The sequence below is a fragment of the Ziziphus jujuba genome, chromosome 8 (assembly GCF_031755915.1).
Source record: "Ziziphus jujuba cultivar Dongzao chromosome 8, ASM3175591v1".
Classification (NCBI taxonomy): Eukaryota; Viridiplantae; Streptophyta; class Magnoliopsida; order Rosales; family Rhamnaceae; genus Ziziphus; species Ziziphus jujuba.
This window is the reverse complement of record NC_083386.1, coordinates 26735060-26758188: the sequence shown is the minus strand read 5'-3', so window position 1 is coordinate 26758188 and position 23129 is coordinate 26735060. Positions and strand designations below refer to the sequence as shown.

The window sequence follows — 23129 nt, the reverse complement described above, 5'->3', positions numbered from 1 at the left end:
GTTCCCCTGTCGCAGTTCCTCGAACTCTCTCCTTCTCGCCTCACAGTAGGCAGGAGGATAATACTCGATAGTGAAGGCAACCTTAAACTGATCCCATGTATGCCGTCTGTGAGTCTTTTCTACTTTCCACCACTTCCGGGCATCTCCTTCTAACATGAAACCGGAGATCCTCACCATATCTTCGTCGGGGCACTGCATCCCCTCTTCTAGGATCTTCTCCATGTTGGATAGCCAATTCATGGCTGCAGCTGGGCCTTGGCTTCCATCGAAATTCACGGCTCCCAAACGTCGAGCCTGATCCACAGATTGATTACTAGAGCTTGAACCTCCTAAGGCTCGAGTTAGTTGAGAGACAAGTTGCCTAAGGCTCGATCGACTCTCGGAACTCTCAGCCGAGTGTTCCCGAGTACTACGTGCGTCCCGCCTACGCATCGTAGCAAATTCTGAAGAAACAAACAGGAGTTTAGAAACAAAGACACTTAAGCACGATTACAAGAAGGGAGAAATTTACGAATGGGCTGTACAGCAATGCACAGTCCCTTAGGATTATAAGAACCTATGCTCTGATACCAACTGTCACAGCCTAGACCACCCGCATCAAGATATTGTCCGCTTTGGGTCCGGCCCCCACGGTTTTGCTCTTCCCGACCCCATTACAACGGTGGGTCACAGGAAAAGGCCTCTAGAAGGGAAAGGTATCCACACGCTTATAAGCCATGCTTCGTTCCCCTTTCCAACCGATGTGGAATGTTACATATGCACTGGATTACTGTTATTCTTTTGGAGTGCTATAAATTTGTGGAATCAATTTGTAGTATTGTGGGAGGAATAAGGGGATGAATATAAAAGTGTGTTTTCAGTGCAGGAAATTGTGGTAAGTCCAACCCTTAGGGGAGGTTCTGCCGGATTTTCTATTGGAGAGTCCGGTAGGGTTTCCCTGGGATCAGGCCTTGTCTAGGATTCCGGTGAGGAATTTTGTACGGGTCCTGACATTAAATGCTACATGTAAACTATTATGATGCTTGGTGATGAGGAGAAATGTGAGTAGTGGTTGGAAGTTATCGGTTATGGCTGCTAGTGTTTAGGGAGTAGGGACAGTGGCACACACAACAAAGAAAGTAATCCCCAACTTCTCTCTTTATCTTAAGAAAATTTCTAAGGTAAGACCGATAATATGGGACCACAAGTTGTGTAACAATAGTTCATAAAGTAATAACGTTATCCTTAAAACGAGTAACAATCCAAGCTTTAAAATGTTATTCATTTTACAATATTACATGTTTATGGACCAACGAGGGGAGGGAGTAACTTGTTTGGTTGTTCGGTGTAATCACTCTTGTTATGAGAATGAAATGACATCCCAACTCGGCTTGAAACCAAGATTCCTTACAACTCGCACCAACAGCGGTATTAGGCAATGTTACATAATTTATAGTCTAATATTATCAGCCTTACCATTCATTCAATTTTACTGTAGAAACACTCCTATTTTAGAATAAGGAAGGAAGAAGTTGAGAAAACAAAAGTAAACTTTATTATTTTGGATTTTTTGAAAGTTATATGGTCGTGATATTACTCAAATGAATGCTCTCAAACATTCAAACATGTGGGATTTATTGTTTAAAAGAGTGAAATTTCATTTGCTCTTTGTTACTTCTAGTAAATAACATGTAACTTTAATATATTCTTACAATTATATTTGGAGAGCCCATTCTATATTTTAAATATAATATAAGCTGAATTATCATTTCTCCTACAAATTAAATTAATGAGTATGGTTTATCATTTTTTTTTTATAATATTCTTCCTAATATAAAGGTTTGCATTTTTTGAGTGTATTTTGTTATTTTTGAATAGAATTATTAAATTTTGAATCTAGAATTTTTTAAATCGCTTACTTTAATATTAAATTAAATTATTAATTTTCTCAAAAATTTAAGTAATTTTTTTATATACTTTTTCTATAACAATATACAAGGGTATTTTCTCAAAAATTTAAGTAAATTTTAGTGCGTCATGGCCCCTATTGGTCCCCCTTAATCCGCTCAACAAGGGCTAACCAATCCTCATCACCCATCTTAATGGCTGCTCGTTTCATAAATTCTTTAAACCTAACCGGGGGACTCACATAGCCAAAATCATCACAGCTCCATTTCGATCTACTGCCAATTCATACAGTCCTAGTCCACCCACATTGAGTTAATAAATGTATCATACTTACCAAAAGAAAGGACCTCTCATTCATGTATATAGGACATATATGCTCAGATAAAATAATTGCGCACCTTTAAATTGCTATGAGCTGGCAATGCATCATTCAAAATTTTCCAAAGGAAAGATTTATCTTTGCAGATGCCTTCATATCTTCAGTTTCAAATAATATAATATAACATTTTTTTATCCATAACTGCAATTTCCATGCACTAAAATCAAATTGATTTGTTAGTAGTAATCAATTATGTGAATGTTCAAAGATGATGTATTAAATTTTAATAAATTGATAATTTTTAATTAATTACATAGATTTACGACTGAGGTGATAGACTCATCCTACTAATAATTTTTTGAATGACATTTTTAATCTTTTGCTTATCCGTGTGTCCAAATAAACTATATTAATTATCTAGTTTTTTTTTTTTTTTTAACATTCTAAATTAGATCTGTTTTATTTATAAATTATTATTACTTTTATTATCATTTTTAAAAAATTTATTAATTTTCTGTTGCGAATTTTATCTAGCATTTCAAAGAAATGCCGATGCTTTGGTTTTAACTCCATTTGTGAATCTTCAAGCTCTCTGTCTAGATTGCAATCTTGGCATTTCAATAAATCGGATCTTGCTTATCAGGAAGCAAATTAATTAGTTCCCTGATCACCGTGTTCACATGAGCTTGACCATTCAAAAATGCCTAGAAAACCAATCTCCTGGTAGTTAAAGCTGGGAGAAAAATTAGTTAACAGAGAGACGATGCCAAGTTGCCAACGTGAGAACATAAGACCCACTTTTGTAAAGAACAGTCAGAGCAAGAAGGATTTTAAGATATATATATATATATATATATATAGTTTTACTATATTGAGAATCAGGTTCTTTTTATAAAATGAGAATCCGATATTAAATATTATTTCAAAAATATCAATTTTATACTGATACAGACAAATTCATTCTATAAATATATTTTATGAAAAAATATTTACGCTGATGTAAAAGTGATCTTTTTAAATTGATACTTAATATTAGATTTTCACCTTAAATAAAAAGCATAATATTTATTTCTATAACAAAACTGCATATGTATTAATATAAATATATATATATATATATATTTATATTTATATTTATCATTATAACAAATTACAAATTACAATTAAATTTATGTGATAAAAATCGATTGTGTTTTTTTAGTAGTTGCAATCTTAGATAAACGATTAATCGTTCTACGATCTATTAGTGGTAGAGCTGCGATTTAACACTTTTTTTTTTCTTTTATCCAGTGTAGTCTTCATCAATCTTCACATGCATGAACTAGGAATTTCCGTACTTTAAAGGTAATTAATTAATTAATAGTACAGAATTAGGAACTTGCACTAGTACATGATGTTAAAGATATTAAAATATTATGGATAGTACACTCGTTAAGAAGTCCCATAATCGAAGCACGTGTGATTTATCCAATCACTTTGTAGTCTTCCTCAATATTCGCATCCATATGGATATGGGTAGTAGAACTACCGGCGAGGGACACCAACGTCTACTTCCATTTTTGCCCTCGTTTTAGATGCATGTATTCCTACTCATTAACGGTACGGTACTGCAATTTAATCATATTTCACTAAAATAAGTTATTGAAGATGTTATTGAATTAATATTCATGCATGGTAAAATAATTAAGGACAACTGTTATTTTTATATATATTATCAACTCAAAACGATTTAAACATTTTTTTTTGTTTTTTGGGTCGTTTTTATCCGTTGTAGCCTTCTTCTCATACATGCATGAGCCACGTCAATCTCCATTGACGATTATACCCCTCGTTTTAGTTGTATTATTTTCTCATTAACTCAAAAATTGGACAATATTATAATCTTGGTACTCTCAGACGTCGTTATAAAGAAGGGTGCCAAACCAGTGGCAAACAACATATCCCCATCCATCGATCACAAAATAGTTAGAGCGATCTTATTCATAAAAATGGCTCTTCAAGCCAAACTTCTTCTGCCGGCTTGCCTGATCCTATCCTCAGCTTTAATCCAAATCTCTGAGGCTGGTGATGTTGGCATAGCCGTCTACTGTGGTCAAAACGGCTTCGAAGGAAGTCTAGAAGATGCCTAAATACTGGCCTTTACTCTTAAATAAACATAGCCTTTCTTAATCACTATGGCGGCGGCCAAGAGACCTGGGACTCAACCTTGCAGGTCACTGCAATCCACCTTATTGCACCCAATTTGGCCCACAAATAAAGACTTGTCTCCTCTTGGAAATTATTCTCTAGCGTGCAGAAGGGTTGCAGACCAAATATGGACTTCCCAACTTGGTGGTACGGACACATCAGCTTCACGTCCTTTTGGGAACGGTGTTGTTTTCGACGGCGTAGATTTCGACGTCGATGGTGGATCCAACCTATATAACGACAAACTTACAGTTTACTTGAAGGGATTATATGACCAGCAAACAACAAAAACCTACTATTTGGCAGCAGCTCTTCAGTGTGTCTATCCTGATTATTATCTTGGTACAGCCATTAGGAAAGGGCTTTTTGACTTTGTTTGGGTTCAGTTCTATAACAATCCTCCATGCCAGTATAGCACTCAGTCTAGTATTAGTTTGCTTTGAAATTCATGGAGTTACAACCAAGCTGTTTCTGGGGTTACCGGCAGCCCCAGCTGCTGCCGGAAGCGGGTACATCCCGTCTGATGTGCTGACCAATCAAGTTCTTTAGGAGATAAAAAAGAGGCCAAAGTATGTAGGTTTGTGAGGTTATGGTCCAGGTACGACGATGTTCTGAGCGAATATAGTTCTATCATTCACCCCTACTTGTATGCATGAATAATCCACTATTACCAACTATATATATATATATATATATATATGAATGGGTGACTTATATCCTGGAACAGTTAATATATATGTATATATATATATATATTTATTTATTATATGGTGCTAAAAAAATTACCATGCATCACTTTTTTTAAAATAAAAATTGGTGGGAAATGTTTATTTTAGTATTTTTATGGAATAAACCTGCTCCCAATTAATTAAATATTTTTTTCAATTTACTCTTCTTATTTAAATTCTCAGCCAACTATTATTCAAACATCTTGACCCAAAAAATTATTCGAACATTGAATTATTTATTTCATTAAAATTAGATAAGATATATTTTTTTTTCTTTTTTAGAGAAAAAAAAAAAAAAGAGATATATGTGATCATATTTAGTTCACAAAGAGCTTAGAATATCAATAATAATAATAATAATAATAAAGTTTTAGTGTGTGTGTATATATATATATAAAGTTTTAGAATATATATATATATATATATACACTCTATGTAGTTGGTATCTTGTCAATTTGATAGTTTTTTTATTACCAATGAATCTACTAATTTTGTAGTAATTATTAATTGATTGCATTTAATTTTTATTTAACCTTTTAAATTACAAACTTAATTAATATGAAAAGGCTTCTATAAAAACATGAGAATATAATGAATCTCATTGATAATGTTCATATACTTTTTCTTAATGGTAAGATTTTATTTTATTTTACTTTTGATAAATTGATGACAAGATTAAGTGGCTTGTTGCATCACACATCTATATATCATGTATAAATGTTTCTTCTATCAATAAGCGCAATGTCAAATTGAATCACGTAAATCCTATTAAAATAATTGTTAAATGAAATTCATAATTTCCACAAAAGCCATATAAATACATAAAATAAAATATATTAATTGGTCCGTCATGGACATACATCAGAAGAGTACTTGTTCTCCGACCCAAAACCATCTTGGAGACTTAAATATTTCTCTCTATAAGGACTAATATTTCAATCTAAATTTTAATTTACCATATTAGAAGAATCTGTGATACAATTAACATATTATTGGAAGTCTTAATTCTATTCAAATTGTATGTAACATGTATAATCGTATTCCAATTTTAAGAACCAAGTCTATATACGTAAAGACAACCGGCGACAGTCCTTAACAGCTAAAAGTGTTATAGTTTGCAGTGCAGATCGTTGTACCCTCCCCCAAATCAATTTCAAATAGAAAACAAAAGCCAACTACATACACTTTTGACAGTGAAATAATTCAAATGACCAAGAACTGTTGTGGATAAGGGGAGCACTAGTTTTCATTCCCGATTTGCCAAGTTGTACTAAAAAAATTGACAATGTATCTTAACAAAAAAAGTGAATCAGATAATTTATGCTAAAAAGACCAAAAATTAAAATAAAAGGAAAAGGAAAAGTAGAACAAAACTCTCGAAAAGTACACAACCTAAAATACAAGCTACTTTCACATCTATCACACACTGAAGGAAATTACTATTGCAGAGTGAATAACTACATCGTGGGGCTCTCATGTCTTTCTCTGCATCATCTACACTTTCCGCACCTGAATGTTGTGAGTGGATTGGAACCGCCAGATGGGTTGCCTGCCACTCTGAACAAGTGCCACTTCTTCCCCTGCCTTCACCATTCCTTGCTTCTGTATTTGACATCACGCAAAATATACCATCATTAACAGCAGCTACCCATTATAAGGAGACCAAGACATTATTATACACAGCATAATTCTAGGATGTCCACACGTAAGGATAAATCAGAAGAACTTCTCAACCCTTTTAACCAATCAAGCAATGAATATTTATGTGATCAAGTAAATCTTAATTATTTTTTTGTTTGCATCGCAAATCCTAACCTGAAGCAGAGTCAAGGCATGTCCGAAGGTCTCTTCAGCATCATCTGAGAACTCCATGAATATGGGACATACACCTTGATATAAAGCCAGTCTTTGCTGTATCCTTTTCCTGCACGTCCATTAAATATGTGGTCAGACTATCACAATCATATCTGGTCACTGATGGTAAACGCTATCATAACTTTCTTTAACAGAACAAATCGGAGTCCATTCCTCAATATGCTATTTTAAGCATCTTAAAATACGATGATATGGCAGAAAATTTATTTAGGTAACTAATATTACAGATATTAACTTCGTTACAAGGTTAAACATAATAATTTTACCGGCCAAACTCAAACAAGCCAGGGAACATAATCTGCCAGTAGTCCAAAATGGGAGAAGTTAGGTAAGAGAGAAGTTATGCCAACATGAGAAATAAAACTCACTCATTTGTAAAGGCAAATATGGTTCCAGAAGGTCGATAATGGCTCAATAGGATAGCCATGAAACCAGTTCTCGTGAAAACAACGATTGAGGTGCCGAGAGTGTTGGACATCATTGTTGCATGGTAAGCAAACATCTCGCTCATATGGTTCTACAAAAAGAAATAAGAGTCAGTACTTGGAGTTTGACAATTTAGTGGCGTTGGGAAAAAGGATTTGGATTCTGTTATGTAACCTTAAAGGCTTGACCAAGATTAGCTGGCATTCCACCACTTGTTATGGTTGCCTCTGTACGTAATGCGACAGTATGCATAACTTTAACAGCTTTCAACGGAAACCTACAAAGTGCAATCAGCATGTTACAAGGTGTAACTATTTACACTCAAAGCGTCAACAAAATAATAGCCCAAAACTGTCTTAAGACAATATGCTTTACAAGTGTTCTGCTACTCCAAAATAATATTCATCTATCTGAGTGTTCCAACTACAGCAACTCCAAAACGTTTGTGGCCAAAATTTAACGAGCAAACATCTTACACAGTTAGATCCACACAGAATATTGTATGGACATTGAACCACTTTAAGGCCACCAAAGATTGTACACCTATAAAATGCTCTCGTTATCTCTACTTCACATAGATCATATCTCCAAAATACTCAATGTGCATGTTGCAAAGCAACAATTCTTTCCAAGACATATCCCCAGTTGCAAATAAAATTTACAAAATAATAATAAAGGACAGTAACTTACTTTCCATGAGCAGTTTCCCCAGAAAGCATGACTGCATCAGCACCCTCTCGAACAGCAATAGCAATATCAGATACCTCTGCTCTGGTAGGTGTTGGGTGAACAATCATGCTTTCCAGCATATTTGTTGCCACAATAACAGCCTTCCCCATACTACGACATATCCTGATTATCTCTTCCTAATTATGAAACCAGTTGTCAGAATGATATTTGATACCATGCTAACAACAAGTAAAGATTTTCCAGTTTTTGCTCTTCTATCAGAGAGAAAACTACCTGCAGAAGTGGAACTTCCTCAATAGGAAGCTCTGCACCAAGATCTCCTCTTGCAACCATTGCCTGTAAAATGAAGATCATGTGTTCCTTTCAGTAGGCATTACATAAAGATAACTCCAAGCAGTGAGATTATAATCAATATAAAGATAGAATGATAATCAATACAGATATGAGAGCATGTAATTCACCAATGACCAACAAGTTAAAATTTAATGGTTGAGGAAATCACCCCATCAGATGCTGTGATAATGGAATGCAAATTTGGGATAGAGTCTGCACTTTCTATTTTTACAATAACATGTATATCTGCATCACAGCCTGCCATAGTAAATCGGAAAAAAGAATTATAACTGGTAGTCCATATCAAAAGCATGATGCAAATATATTTTCCAACCACAGAATATACAAATAAATGTACTTACTTTTCAGATAATTCTTCAATTCGTGTACGACTTGAGCATCTTTGACAAATGAAACAGCATAAAAATCAACTTTATTGTCGACTCCAAATTTGATATCTTCCCAGTCCTTCTCTGTAACAAACCAGATAAAAGAATCAGGTCCTTTGCAAAGCACAGAAATTCTACAAACCCTTGCATTCAGAATTTGCAAAAAGAATAATCCAAAATATAAGAAGGCAAATTGGTAAGATGATATAAAGGAAATTGTTGATAATTTAGGATCCAACCTGTGATGGAAGGCAATGTTGCACTTTTCCCTCTAACATTCAAATGTCGCCTAGACTTGAGCTCTCCTCCATCAACAACCTCACATTTCACTGAATCTTCTGTCTTGGACTTCACCATTAATGACATCATACCACCTGTAGCAGCGATTAAGATCCAAAATTGCATTTTAAGTAAAATTTAATATAATTTCACATAATAAGAGAGATGAGAAGTGAGCATCTTAGGTTACACTTGAAATGGGAAAACAAAATAGGTCTCAAATAAATTGCTAGCAGCTATCATAGGTCTCCAAGCGTTATGGACCAATGGAAAACTGAATAGGAAATATTTAAAATTTTGTTGACAAAAGCATTTGTGGAAAATTCTATTTGATGGAAATTATTTTCAACTAAAGTGGAAAACCCATCAAACCACAAGAATCTTGAAATGGTTATGAAATATAAACAGCAAATTACTACTATATGGTAATCTTCAACCAGCATAATTCAATAGCTATCAAAGTTGTAACAGATGCCGAAGAAGCTAGCTTCTCTAGCAGCATATTCAAAAGCAGGTCCAGAATGTACTTTTAACAGAAAACAACATAATGTGTGATAGCTAGCATGAAAGGGAAAGTTTTTAAGACACCAAATGCTTCCAAGCTTGATTTTTTCAATGACAATGTTACAAATTTGACATATAAAACATAAGTCATTCTCACTCCAATTTCAACCATAGAGCATGGTACAGTGAATAAAAAACAAAAAATAAAGGAACAGTTCAATTCTGCATACCATCAACGAGAAGCATGTCGCCCACTTCCACATCGTTCACAAAATCATCATAGTTGACGCTAACACAATCTGCTGTTCCAACTCCTCTGCGAATTGTAAAGGTGAACTCCTGGCCAGTTTCTAATATGATTGGCTGTGGCAAATCTCCACTCCTAACCTCAGGACCCTGATAACCAGAGCAAATAATCAGGCAATAGATATATAAATTCATTGACAAAAATAGATCTACATATAATTGACCAGAGTGTATGTAGCATACTACACAGTCTACATCAAAACCCATACAAGTTATAGGGAAGAGGTGAACAAACCTAAGCAAGCCCACACAATACTCATTACCCCATGTGTCTCAATTTACAACTTTTTGTTTGGCAAATACATGCAAATTAGTATGCTGATTATGAACCCAATTACAGAAAACTCACTAACTTAAGCAACTTCACATAGCAAATCAATATAGGTGACAAAAGCCAAAAAAAAAATATATATGTATAAATATATATATATATATATATATATGTGTGTGTGTGTGTGTGTGTATATATATATACATGTTATGTATAGATAATAAATATAATTATCCACAAGGAAATCTTACCTTGGTGTCAAGCATGATTGCAATGACATTGTCCTTTGATTGTGCATTATATTCTTTAACCAAATCAATAACTTTCTGATGAGACGCATGGTCTCCATGGGACATATTCAGTCTAGCAACGTTCATGCCAGACTCAGCCAACTTCCAAATCATTTCTCTAGTGTTCGTAGAAGGACCAATGGTGCAGACAATCTTTGTCTTGCGTCTAACTATTGGCTTAGACCACATGCCCACTGATGTGTCACCTGATTGTTGAAGTTCCCTCAATTGCTGAAATTGCTCCTCTACCTGATTAGTGATTGAAAATAAAAATCAGCACAGGTACTAATAATTTAAACTTCACAATATGTGAGCAATACAAATTGCTCCATCAACAAGTAACAAACGAATTCAAACGAGCATTATTTATAAAAGTAACCAAATATAGTCCACAGAAAAACATAGAACTCCAGATTCATATATCCAATTTCTCGCCTTTCTTCCATTTCCTGTCAAATCAAAAAGCAGATTCACTCTACTCGACCGACCTAGCTAAAATGATCCTGCATCGAGCTTCCCTACTATCAAATTAACATTAACAGAAAAGCTAATTTTTCTTACATTTTCCACTCCCAAACTTATCTTTTGTCCAAAAAACCCAAAAAAAAAAAAAAAAGCATTCAAATTTACAAGCTTTCTCAGCAACCAAACAAAAGCAGCCAAAAATCATCTAAAAACTGAAACAGAGAAAGTGAAAAGAAAGAACCTTTGGTACATCCTCTGGTGAAACCGGAACGACCTCGGCCTGTACGGATCTCTTAGCAGTGATCTGAAACCTCCTAAAGGAAAAAGATTTGCAGCTCTTGTTTCCCTCATTAGCAAGTACTTTGGCAGAGAAGCTACAAGGCTTCAGCATCTCCACCCGTTCTTGAATGGATCCAGAAGTAGGGCAAGGAAACGAACTCTGTATGGAGCGGGTGGCGACTACCTGAGCCATTGTTGTTTTCAGATAGAGAAAAAAGCAAAGGTGGGAGACAGAGATAGAGAGAAAGAAGGTAGAGAGAGAGAGAGAGAGAGAGAGAGAGAGAGAGAGTTGGTTGGGGATTGGTGTTTTTAAATGAGAGTTGGATGGCCAAATGTGAGGATGGATTGAAGAAATCGCCGCTAAAATTGGCGGAGGTTTTGAGGAGGCTTTTGGTGTTGTTGTTTTTGGGCTTTGGTTGTATCGAAGTTCAATTAAGATGTTAAATGTATCGCCTTTGAGCTTTTCGCTTAGTTTGCTAAGCCTTTTTTATTCAAAGGCAGTTGGGGGGTCTATGAACTGAAAAATAGGGGAAATCACGCGCTCATGTTTTTGTCAAATTGAAAGAGCATTTTCATTGCACGTTCCCCACGGAACTGGATGCGACGTCGTCCCTTCCTGTTTTTCTCACTACTTGTCCTTTTGCTCTACTGTCTAAAATGATTTTCTGATTTTTTTATTTATTTATCACCGGAACTGAATTCAAATTTATTGGAATATTCCTCGTTGAGAATTTTATTTTTTCAGATTCTGTTTCATAATAAATTTATTTTTTATTTTTTCCTTTGTTTTAATTATGTAAAATTTATTTATATTAATGATTTATTAATATTAAATGATATTATTTAAACATCTTTATTAATTATAAATATAAATATATACATATATATAAACATAATTCAAAATTGTATTAATTTTTTTAATATTTACAGAGTTTGATAAATTTTAACTATCAATTATTAACATTAACAATTCATTAAAATCATATAATTTAAAAAAATTATAAAAATAATTTGTTATCAAACAAGATTTTTATTTATTTTTTTCTTTCTTCTTTTTTTGTTTTTACATTTAACCCTTTTTGTGAATATAATCATATATAGTTTTTTTTTAAAAAATATTTATAAGCTCAGTTTAAACGTAAAAAAATGTGGCAAAATAAAAAGGTGGTTTCTCATGAATTTCCTGAATAATTTGTTTTCCACCACTTTTTCAAGGAAAATCAAAATTTTTCTTTCACGTTTCTATCTTCCTTTTTTTTTTTTTTTTTTCCTCTAATGATTTCGTATTATCAAACAAGATTTGATATCTAGTTACGTGTGCTTGGATTTCTAGTATTGTTGTCAAAACATATTTTGTTGTTACAGTATACTTTTTATTTTGAAAGTTAACGGTTATTTATCGTTTTGCAAATAAAATAGTTGATTGGAACAGAATTTTTCCCAGCTATTTGGAGTTGAAGATTACTTTTGCTTTAAATAAGCTTTTTATAAGATGCAATTCGTTCTCTAAAGGCATATAAAAAAGTTGTAAATTATATTTAGTAGTTTATTATAATCACTAATTTCATAGAAAACAATTTTAAGATTACGTGTTTGGGGTTTTTTTTTTTTTTTTTTTTAAAAAAAAAAACGTACAATTGCGGTTTCGTTGGCAAGCGATAAACTAATCAAATCTTGCCACGTTAGCGGCACAGGAGTTTCGGCCACTCCATCCGTACCCAATATTTCTTCCACCCGAAAGCCACAAAAGAAAACCCTCGGGATATGAAAAGCGCGGGAAAGTTCGCTTCTAAAATTGGCGCCTCCAAAGGCCCCCAGCATCACAAACCATATCTTTCTTATTGATCTCCAAGATCTGATCTACTTCGATTGTCTATTCAATCAAATTTATGCGAAAATAAACAAAAAAAATTTAAATTTCTAAAATTTCTCAAAAGCTGAAGGTCTCGCGGCATCGGTAAGATGGACATGGAAGGCTTATCGGTAATATGCGCAGGCATTGGAATAGCCGAGGAGGACGAGAATGGAAATCGGATCGGTTATTCAAAGGGCGAGTACTGCTTAGGTATGCCTACCGCATATTTTATATATATATATATAGCTTACAGCTCTTGGTCTAGTTGCCCAGAAATGTTGATAATGGAAGAGCAAAGAGTTCGTTTTTACCTTCTTTTTATTTATTTATTTTTTTCGGCTTCTATCATTTTTGCAACGGCCAATTCGAATAAGCTCTGGTCAGTCCAGTTTGTTAATTGGGTGGTTCGGAGACGATTCGGAAATTTTATGTGGGTAATGGTTTGATTCAACTTTTTGATATATCTTGACATCTTTGCAGATAATTTGAAAGATTTGCTGAGGTTTTTGAGGCGGGATGATCCACAGAACCGAGATGTGTTTAAGCAAGTCTGTAAATGGAACATTGTGTATAAAGATTTGATACCCATTATGGAGCACTGCCAAGATGATAGGAATTTGGTTCTTAATGCTGGTGAGTTATATAGTTTGTATGCATTGTGTGCGTATGAATTGCCTCTACTCTTGCCAGAAAAAATTGGGGGAAAAAAAAAACTTTTATGTTTACAAGTTTATTAAGCTCTAACTCTGAATACTTTACTGTCTTTGAATTTTGCAGTAAAGATTCTGGTGTTCCTAACCATGCCTGTTGAGCCTTCATCAAATGATGTATCACAGCAGATAGAGTATCTATGGGGTTTGAAGTCTTCAATTACATGCAGTAACATTGTTGCCGTCATAGTGTCTCTTCTCGAAGGTCCACTGGAAAATCTGGAAAGGTGAGTGAATTATCGAGTTATGTCCTTTATCAGAACTGACTATGTGGTTGCCATTTTTATCAAAAAATTGCCTGTTGTCTCGCCTTTGCGACACATCTAATGCTTTTATTTCCAGCTCATTGAATTTCAGATTAAAGATCCTTGTTTTTTGTTTATGTTACATATGGTTTGACTGTCAAACCTCTGCCCCACAGGGAAGCATTCACCGAGGATGACTGGAAATTGGTGCAGCTGGTACTTACTCTATTCCGAAATATTTTAGCTATTCAAGAAATCTCACTGCAGCAGAAGGTTGGGGGAGTTGCCAGCCAATTTTTATCATTGAGAGATAGATTTCTGGAACTTTTGTTCCATGAGAACGTAATGGACTTAATATTAGTTATAACCCAGCATTTTGGGGGATCTGGTAGCTATCTTCGTCATGATAACTTGCTTTTGTTGGAGATTTTCTATTACACTTTCATGGGTCAAGAGCCAGAGTTGATAGCAAAAGCTCATCTGAGAGGCTCAAAGGTTGGTTATGCTGCATCTATTTCTTGCATTTTTGTTTCTAATTGCTTATAGTTGGTCCAAACTGGCAACGAAATTAGATAAACATGACAGGTTAAAATTAAGGTAAAACCTTTGTTGTGAAACACTGAAATCACATTCAATAAGACAAAATTCATTAGAATGGTTTCCTCTTTGTGACAAGGAAGCATCCAAGTGCAAATTTGAGCAATGAACATATCCGCCTTCCCAAAAATGTTTATTGTTGAGTTATGAAATATCAATTCACTGATGTCATCCTTCATTTACTTAATCAGTTGGTTAATGACACTTACCTGGTGGTCTGATGATTGCAAGTTTATCTACATAGGTGGATGAAGACACCAAAGCTTCTCTTAATAGTCTCAAGTCTATCATGGAGGAGGAAGAAGAGAAAAGAAGACTCTGTAGGCTCCGTAACTTGGGCCGTTATTCACATTTTAGTGGAACATTTACACGGCTTACCATGGTATGAGATTTCGTAAAAGCTATTGTTAATGAGAACTTAAGTTTTAGAGTAACGGCAGCAGTTTGTCCTTTGCAGGATGGTTCCAAGGCAGTTTTGAAGGGAAAACCTACTTCAGCTTCTCGTGATAACCTGCTTAAACCACATAAAGTTTCCCATGGTCGCACTAAAAAAATTGCATGGGATCATGGGATATTACCTTCAACAAAGGATAAGATTTTGGAATTGCTGCATGACTTTGTAAATCAGTTTTTATCGGGGGGATACTGTGGTATTTATCTTCTTTCTTTCTTTTAGTATTTAAAATTTGCTTTCGTTCCTGTTCCGGTGCTACACTGTTGCATCATATCTATATAATCCACTTGTGTGTCAGTTTTAATGCAGTCAATTCGTGAAGATATTGAGAAGGAACATCACGCAATTCAGAAGAGCGATGTCGTTGTTTTCTTTCAGGTTGCCCAGTTTGTTACTTCTTTCCAGTATCACAAGTTTTCAACCTCAAAGGTGAGTCCGAACCTGACACACTTAACTTAGGTTTTTTTTTTTTTTTTTTTTTTTTTTTTGGCATAATGTCAACTAAGTGTTTACTGGGGGGCTTCTTCCTTTGTTTTTGATTTTTCTTTTTTTATTTGCATAATATATATATATATATATATATAGTTTTTCTAATTTTATTTAGCATCAGTTGAAGTAAAATTGTGGTAAAATCATGGTCTTGGCACCCTGTGCAATTCATTAGTGGCCAACCAAAATCCAATGCTGTGGACCATGGTAGGTTTTTGTTGAAGATTTTGTACCATTAGGTGAGTGCCCGTTTTCTGCAGGGCAAGTATGGCATGCATCTTGTAATTGGGTATTACTGGCTTACATTTTACATAAAAAATGTCTTTCCTTTTTAGGAAAAATATAAATATTTTCCTTGATGTTCTGTGCTTTAACAGGGAAACATGGGAGCAGATGCATCTGAAGCTCCTTCCGAAACACATCCTGATAAAACATTTTTTGGAGGTGATTTATGTGGACCTATTGCATCAACTATGAATGAGTCGATGTTTCAACTAGTCATTTTAAAGTGGCGTGATGCGTTTGAAGGCTTGAAAGAAACACATGACTACAAGTTTTTGTCTGCATCTGCTAGTCTTATGAAAATTATGGTAATTGTGCCGTTTCATCAGCCTGATTTGTTTATTCTAAATGATGTTTTTCTTTTAGATCTCCAACCCCGCACGTGGTTTTTTTTCATTTGAAGTCTGGATAAATCCTGTATCTGGATATAGCCTAACATCTTCGTGACTTTTGTCTGTTGCAGATTTGCATGCTTGATTTGGTGCTTAAATTATTGCCAGAAGACTTTAAGGAGCCTCAAACAGCTCGCATCCTTCTTTACAAGTTATTTTATGATCAAACCGATCAAGGAATGACTCAATTCCTTTTAAATTTGCTCAAATCATTTGACACTCACAAGCAACCCAAGAGGTAGTTTCTCTTTATATTAACAATCTATAAGCTAATTAATTTCCATTACAATACTTTGGTTAGCTTTCAAATGCTGTGGAAAGGATTTCTTTTACCAGTGCATTTAACATTAGAGAGTTATCAAGGGAAATTCTGGTCAAATGGGAAAAGAGTTAGATAACCATTAGCTTCCTCGTTGGGCATCATATTTTGAAAAGGTACTTTTGAAAAGAAGGGAATTGTATCATTTTTCTAAGCCATTAGCTAATCTTGGTAATGGATTTTTAGCTTTAAGTATAACACCTCTTGGAACTTGTATTCCTAGTTTTAGTAGGGCAAACTGTCATTGGAGAGATAACCATCTGCACTAATGATGCCTATCTTTATACAAATTTGATGGTCATTGACTATTTGACTTGTTGCTTGATGTCATTCAATCGATGCCATATTGATGAAATTTTCCTTTCAGTTATCTTGCAGATTTGATCGAGATAATTTATAAAATCTTACGTCTCATGGAGAATCTTCAAGCACGTGGAACTTTGAGGGTATGTCATGTTATTTAAGTGGCAAGCTATTATACTTCCATGTTATTTGTCGTTTGTTTTTAAGGTGACAGAAGCTGCCAGTATGCCACTATACATTTTAAGTATCTTTTCTGTTTAGATGCTATAAATTGCTTTTAATTGTCATTTGAAATATCTAACTTCCAGTGAGTTAACTACGATAATGATACTTTCTAAGAAACTAACTTGATGTTGATTGTGAAGTCATATAATTTTACCTAATGGGTAATACTTCGGTTCCAACATGCTTCTTTACTATATGATTGGAGGAACTCATCTGAATGATAGCTAGTATAGTTAATTATTCCTATTAAATTTACATCACCGAGGAATCTTGCATATGTATTTAAACAATGTGTGACGATTTACACTAGAACTATCTCCTTCTGTAAGGTTTCTAAAAAATTAAGGAGGGTGAGAAAGAAGAAAGATTCAAGTGACAAGGCAAAAGAAATTGATACCTTAGGCGAACATCCTACGGTTCAGAATGAGACCAGCATCTCTTGTGCTGAGCCATCAGCAGAAATGAGTAATGCGAACCAGGGAATTCTAGATACAAGTTCGCATGAAAAACAAGACATCAGTATTCCTTCTCATGCCGATGAAAGTGAAATGTTGATGATGGAGAAGGACAACACCGGAGTCAGCTTGCCACAGAAGATGGATATCAAGAACTCCGGTTTTGCAAATGATGATCTCAATGGTGCAGGTGATTCTTCTGGTGATGAGCAGGTTGCTACGACTGATGAAGTTGATTTTAAGGTGTCAACTTTAGTTTCTGCTTTTGCAAACAACAGTATCATTCAGAGACTGTGTTGGTTGCTGAAGTTTTATAAGAATAATTCCACAACTACAAATCACTACATAATAAGCATGTTGAAGAGGATAAGTGATGATTTGGAGCTCTCTCCAATGCTGTATCAGGTCAAACCTATTAAAGAAAACATTACTGAATATAATCTTTTAGTAGTCATTTGCAAATGAACATATATCATCTAAAATTTGATGGATTAATGTTGCAGTTATCACTTCTTACCATATTCTACGATATCCTGGATGAGCAGAAGTCATGTCCGTGCAAAGAATATGCAAACATTGTTGATTTCCTGACAACTTTGGTTAGAAAGATGCTAAAGAAAATGAAAAATCAACCCCTTCTTTTTGTGGAAATTCTCTTCTGGAAGACTCGCAAAGAATGTCATTATATCAATGCTGAATATTTACTGCATGAGCTTGGCCACATGAAGAAAGAAAGTAGAAACTGGGAAAACAGTACTGGTGATGGAGTTATTGGCTCATCACGGGCCAAGGAATGGACTCGTAGAAGCATAGCGGATGCACTTGGTGAAGATGAAGCTGATGTTGTGATCGATGAGCTCCGAAATGACAAGTAAGACTTGCTTCTGAAACTTGGAAAAATATAAAAGAGGTTACTGAGTCAAGTGCATCTGAGAAAAGCAAAAAACAAATTTTCAAGTGATACTACAAAAATATTGATGAATACATATATACATATATATATATATATATTTTTTTTTTTTTCTTTTTTCAGTGATGAAGAGAATATTGGCAAAGTGAAGGGAGGCATGGCATCTACTTCAGACAATGAGTTTGATGTAGAAGAAAATTGTGATAAGTATGCCTTTTGAATTACAACTCTTTGATGGTAGAAGTTGTACTGTATTTTAGTTTACGTGTTGTGCAAGTAGTTTCTCTAACCTCAGTGCATTTTGCTGTTGCAGTGGGGGAAAATCCATGGATCATGAACCTGAAATGGTTACTAAGAAGAAGAGAAGACTTGTTCTCGGAAGTGAGCTGGATGGAAAAATAAAGCATCTATACTACAAGTATGTGAGCTTTGCTTTGATCTCGCCGTATTTTTTCTTCATCTGTCAATTTCTGAAGCTATGATACTGAATCTTTTATAACAAAAATGGCAAATTTAGGTTCAAGAATGAACAAAATTGCATTCGACTAATAGCAAAGGAAGTAGATCCTGATGGCAAAGTATCTCCGGCTCAAATTTCCAATAGGCTTAAACAGCTTGGACTTAAACCTGCAACCAGAAAAAGGATGCGCCATACTGATGAACCTGACGCGGACGAAAGAGCGGAGAAAGCAGTACACTCAAATGATTTGGAGGAAAGTTTGTCGAGTCGACCTGTGTAAGTATTTAAAAACATCTTCTAAATATTTATATATGTGAATTGTTATCATCTTAATCTAACTTTTAGAATTAGAAAATGTCTTTGGAGATTAATAAAAATAATTAAGAATTAAAAATAAAAGAAGAAGATGAGAGAGTTGCGATTGAGGAAAGTTGTCCTCTGCTGGCCGCTTGCACTCTCTCTTCTTGAAGCTCTGGACTATGCTGCCTAGAGTAGGACGCTTGAGGAAAGAGATAAAGTAAAAGCGAAGCCACTGAATGTTCTACGATCTTTCCGGACAGCAAGGTTAGCACGAGACTTCCTTGTTAATCCACGCGTCTTTCTTACCTATTATTTGAATTTTCTGTTTTATCGCACATGCCACGTTTCTACTCCGATTTCTCATACTTTAAACTAGTTTCTTTTTTCTTTTTTTTAATTTTATTTTATTTTATATCTTTATATGATTTTGAAAATTAAAATTACATCTTTTTATTTTATTCTTCATTGTTTTTCTTCCTTTTTACTTGTGTATAATATATTTTCTATTGGAAAAAAGGTTTTTTTTTTTTTTTTTCATTTCTAATTCTTTAGTTCTTTTTCTGTCCGTATATCGTGTTTTCTTTGTATTTCTTGAATTATAATTCAAATTACTTCTGTATTTCAACTTTTTTCCCTTTAACCACTAGATATCTTTTTTCTTGTTTATTTATTTTTTTATTCTATATTCTTAAATTAAATTCAACTTCTTTTATTTATTATTATTATTATTTTTTTTTTTTTTTTTTGTGGCTAATTCAATTCTTTTTTATTTTTATTGTGCAGTGACGATGGTGTTGGAGATTCTTTTAATAGAAGGGATTATGGAAGAATGGATAGAGGGGGGAAAAATAAATAAATAAATAAATAAATAATCCTCTTCAGTGAAGATTATAATTAACAACTAATTCGTTTTCCTTTTATGAATTTATGATTTTTTGCTTGTATTTTTATACCTTAAATAGATTTTTCCGGTGAAAAATTTGAGGTTGCCGGAGTGGGACAGTTACTAAAGTCTGCTGGTGCAATGTCATTTATCTCTACCTCAAAAACTCTGTCCTCTATTTTATATGTATGCATTTATTTTTATAAAAAAGCATGGAATTAGTCTTTAATGCTAATTTCGATTTTTTAATAGAAACGGAAGAAAAAGAATCCGCGCCTCTGGTGAAGCTGAGGAAGCGAAAATTAGAGCTTTGTACGAGCAGTGAGTGTTACTTAACTTGGTTCCTTTGTACCTAGAACAATCGATTCCCTTGCACTGTCACTTGCCAAAGTAACAACGAAATAGATACTGGAATAAATTTCAGTATCATAGCTCTTTTTTTTATTTTTTATTTTTATTTTAAGGAGAATTGATTTTTGAGTTTCTCTTGTTCACCTAGATTCAAAGATCATATGAAGTGCAACCACATGATTGCAAATGCTCTGGACGAAGATGGTAAGTTTACTGCATCCCAAGTTTCTCGTAAGCTTAAACAGCTTGGCCTACGTGTTCCTCGGCAGAAGAAGTTAGAAACCAGCATACAACTGAGGGATGAGGATCTTAATGACTTTTCTATGGACAAATCAAATGAGTCTGATGATGAAACATTGTTATCGTTGATAAACAGGTAGCTCATGATAATGACTGTCCATCTGGTTATAATTTTTATAATCCAACTAGAATTTTTGCTTTAGTTTCGCTGGTCTGTCTCCACCTGCATTTGGTGTTGGCCCAGCTTAGCTTGATCTTCATCTAATTTTTGTTGTTTTATGAAGAAATATGGTATACATCAACTTAAGTTTATTGAATCATTCTCTAGTGTTGCTTCAACTAGAACTATGTTGCTCTTTATTGGTGCAAGTAGGTCTTTGCTGAACATTATCAAGCTGTTCTTATCATTTTTTCTACCCACTCATCAATGCAGAAATCATTTACCTTTAGATTTTGGTTTTCTTCCCTACCACCACCATGGGCTATTATTAATACAATTTTTAGAAATTCTTTAATATCATTATTTGAAAATCTTAACTGTCTCAATTGTACATAACGCTGTTTCAAACTTTCAGGAGGAAGAAGAGGGAGGATAGCAATCGAGAGGTTGAGGAACAGACAGCTAGAGAAGATGATTCTGATGATAAAATCTTAAGCTCTGTTCTCAAGTAAATTTCTCTTCTCTCTCTGTCCCAAATAATAACGACTAATTGGTGAAACTGTTATCTTATTAACATTTTTTGGCATATTCTATTTTGTTTATTTAGTTTCTTGCTCTTCCTTTTCACATTTTTGACTGTTAAAGTTGGTTTGTTTTCTAGATCCCTTTCTAAGTCAAAGGATGCAAAGCATAAAGCTGTCTCAACTCAGGGGACGGTAAATGACAATGACTTCAAAAATGGATCCAGGGATGTTGTTGAAGAACGGTAAGTTGCTTGTCCACCATGATTCCACTTGGCTGTCAAATGAACATCGTTAGACTTCTTTCTTAATTCTCACTCCCTGCAGGATTGAAATCTGTGGTCTGAATTTTTACTTTGTCAAGTGTTAATGTTGGCGGTTGGTGAATGTATCTTCATAGTAGCTAAGCTAGTGTACTTTGTTCACAGTCGGACAAGAATTTGCAATAATATTATACAAGTCGAACTTAACAATTTACTCATGTTTGGATTCTGGAAGGCACTTCTGGTTCCTTGTTCTTAACAAGTATAAAGAAATGCACAAGCTTCAGTATCAGCTTGTCAGAAGTATTGTCCGTACTCATAGTTATACGGTATGCCCATGGCCATGGGATGCCTCGAGAGACATAAGATTCAGTTGACTCAAATTGAACTGAAGTTGGTTGTCGTAAATAGTTTGTGAAGAGTGAAACAGCTTCATCTGTGCTTTGCTCTCTCTGTCTCTCTCGTTCTATCTTTCTCTTTGACCCTATCAAAAGCTGATACATAAAATAATTGTTAACTCATTTCTCAGGGATGTGAGCAAGCAATCCAGAGTATTGGAGCGTGCAGAAATTGGAGAGGGTATTGCTTTCAACCACATTAGTCCGAATGACTCTAGAGAAGCTGAAGTGACTGGCAATGGCAGTGGAAGTACATTAGGTGATTTGCCTGTCAACAATTTATATGATTTGCCACATCAGCAAGTGGACGATGAGTTGGCAGATTTTGAGGATGAAGTGGATTATAGTGGGGTCTCAAATAGTACCGCAAGTAGAAGGAAATTGAGGATGGTACTTGATGTTGATGATGATGATGATGACTGAGATGGAAGCATACCTCTGGTAGCTGAGAGCACAGGCATTTTGGTATATGTGGAAGGTGAAAGTTGCTTTGGTCAACTGCTTGCACGTTTTCGTGTCTCAATATCTGGTGGGCTAGCTGTAATCCGCTTGTATTATTGTGTATATATTTTTTTAAAAGAAATACTTTAATCTTCTAAATCACATATCCTTGAATTTAGGGTACAAAAACATTTGAAGTTGTTTTAACATAGTATACAGCCCTGTAGATCGTACAGGTGGAAGGAATTAAATGGTCAGCATTTTTAGTCAAGCCGTGAAGTATGGACCTGTTGCTTGTAATGTGCAACCTTAAAAATTGAGAGAAGACTAATCAAAGAGCCGCCCAATAGCCTTTGGAGTTTGGATGAGTTAAAGAATCTCTACTCTCTCTCTCTCTCTCTTCAGAAATTGAATTTCTAATTTTTTTTATTTTTTTTTAATGTTCTTTTTCCTTATTGTGTCGTATGAAAAGGTACTCAAAGTCAAAAACCTTAAAAAAACAAATCGATTGATTACAAGTGCATATCCAATGGATTGACCAAATGAATTAAAAAGATACAAAATTACTAATATCAAATAATTTTTAAAAAAAAATTGTTATGAGGACAAAAGAGTGGCAAAAGGCTGAATCAATTTGTTGAATGGGAA

The 23129-nt window shown here is 34.4% G+C and overlaps 2 protein-coding genes and 1 pseudogene across 2 annotated transcripts; 2 read left to right on the top strand and 1 right to left on the bottom strand.

The window, feature by feature from the left end:
* The first annotated feature begins 4194 nt into the window (after positions 1-4194).
* On the top strand, positions 4195-5049 carry LOC107414623 (hevamine-A-like; annotated as a pseudogene).
* Positions 5050-6342: 1293 nt separating this feature from the next.
* Positions 6343-11714, bottom strand: LOC107414649 (plastidial pyruvate kinase 2). The gene is made up of 12 exons (XM_016022800.4): positions 11191-11714; positions 10446-10733; positions 9848-10013; positions 9074-9208; positions 8808-8918; positions 8615-8703; positions 8386-8448; positions 8113-8288; positions 7597-7699; positions 7365-7513; positions 6937-7045; positions 6343-6723 (listed from the first exon to the last, which is right to left on the bottom strand). Exons 1-12 carry the CDS (start codon positions 11419-11421, stop codon positions 6616-6618), a joined length of 1728 nt encoding a protein of 575 aa, XP_015878286.3. The 5' UTR covers positions 11422-11714; the 3' UTR covers positions 6343-6615.
* A 1241-nt stretch (positions 11715-12955) lies between these two features.
* LOC107414639 (uncharacterized) lies at positions 12956-22752 on the top strand. Its single transcript, XM_016022791.4, has 20 exons — positions 12956-13293; positions 13564-13716; positions 13861-14020; positions 14215-14533; positions 14880-15017; positions 15093-15285; positions 15388-15518; positions 15956-16168; positions 16324-16490; positions 16939-17017; positions 17429-17959; positions 18058-18425; positions 18588-18671; positions 18778-18882; positions 18982-19200; positions 20360-20428; positions 20607-20834; positions 21274-21366; positions 21520-21624; positions 22172-22752. Exons 1-20 carry the CDS (start codon positions 13191-13193, stop codon positions 22461-22463), a joined length of 3750 nt encoding a protein of 1249 aa, XP_015878277.3. The 5' UTR covers positions 12956-13190; the 3' UTR covers positions 22464-22752.
* Positions 22753-23129: the final 377 nt, after the last annotated feature.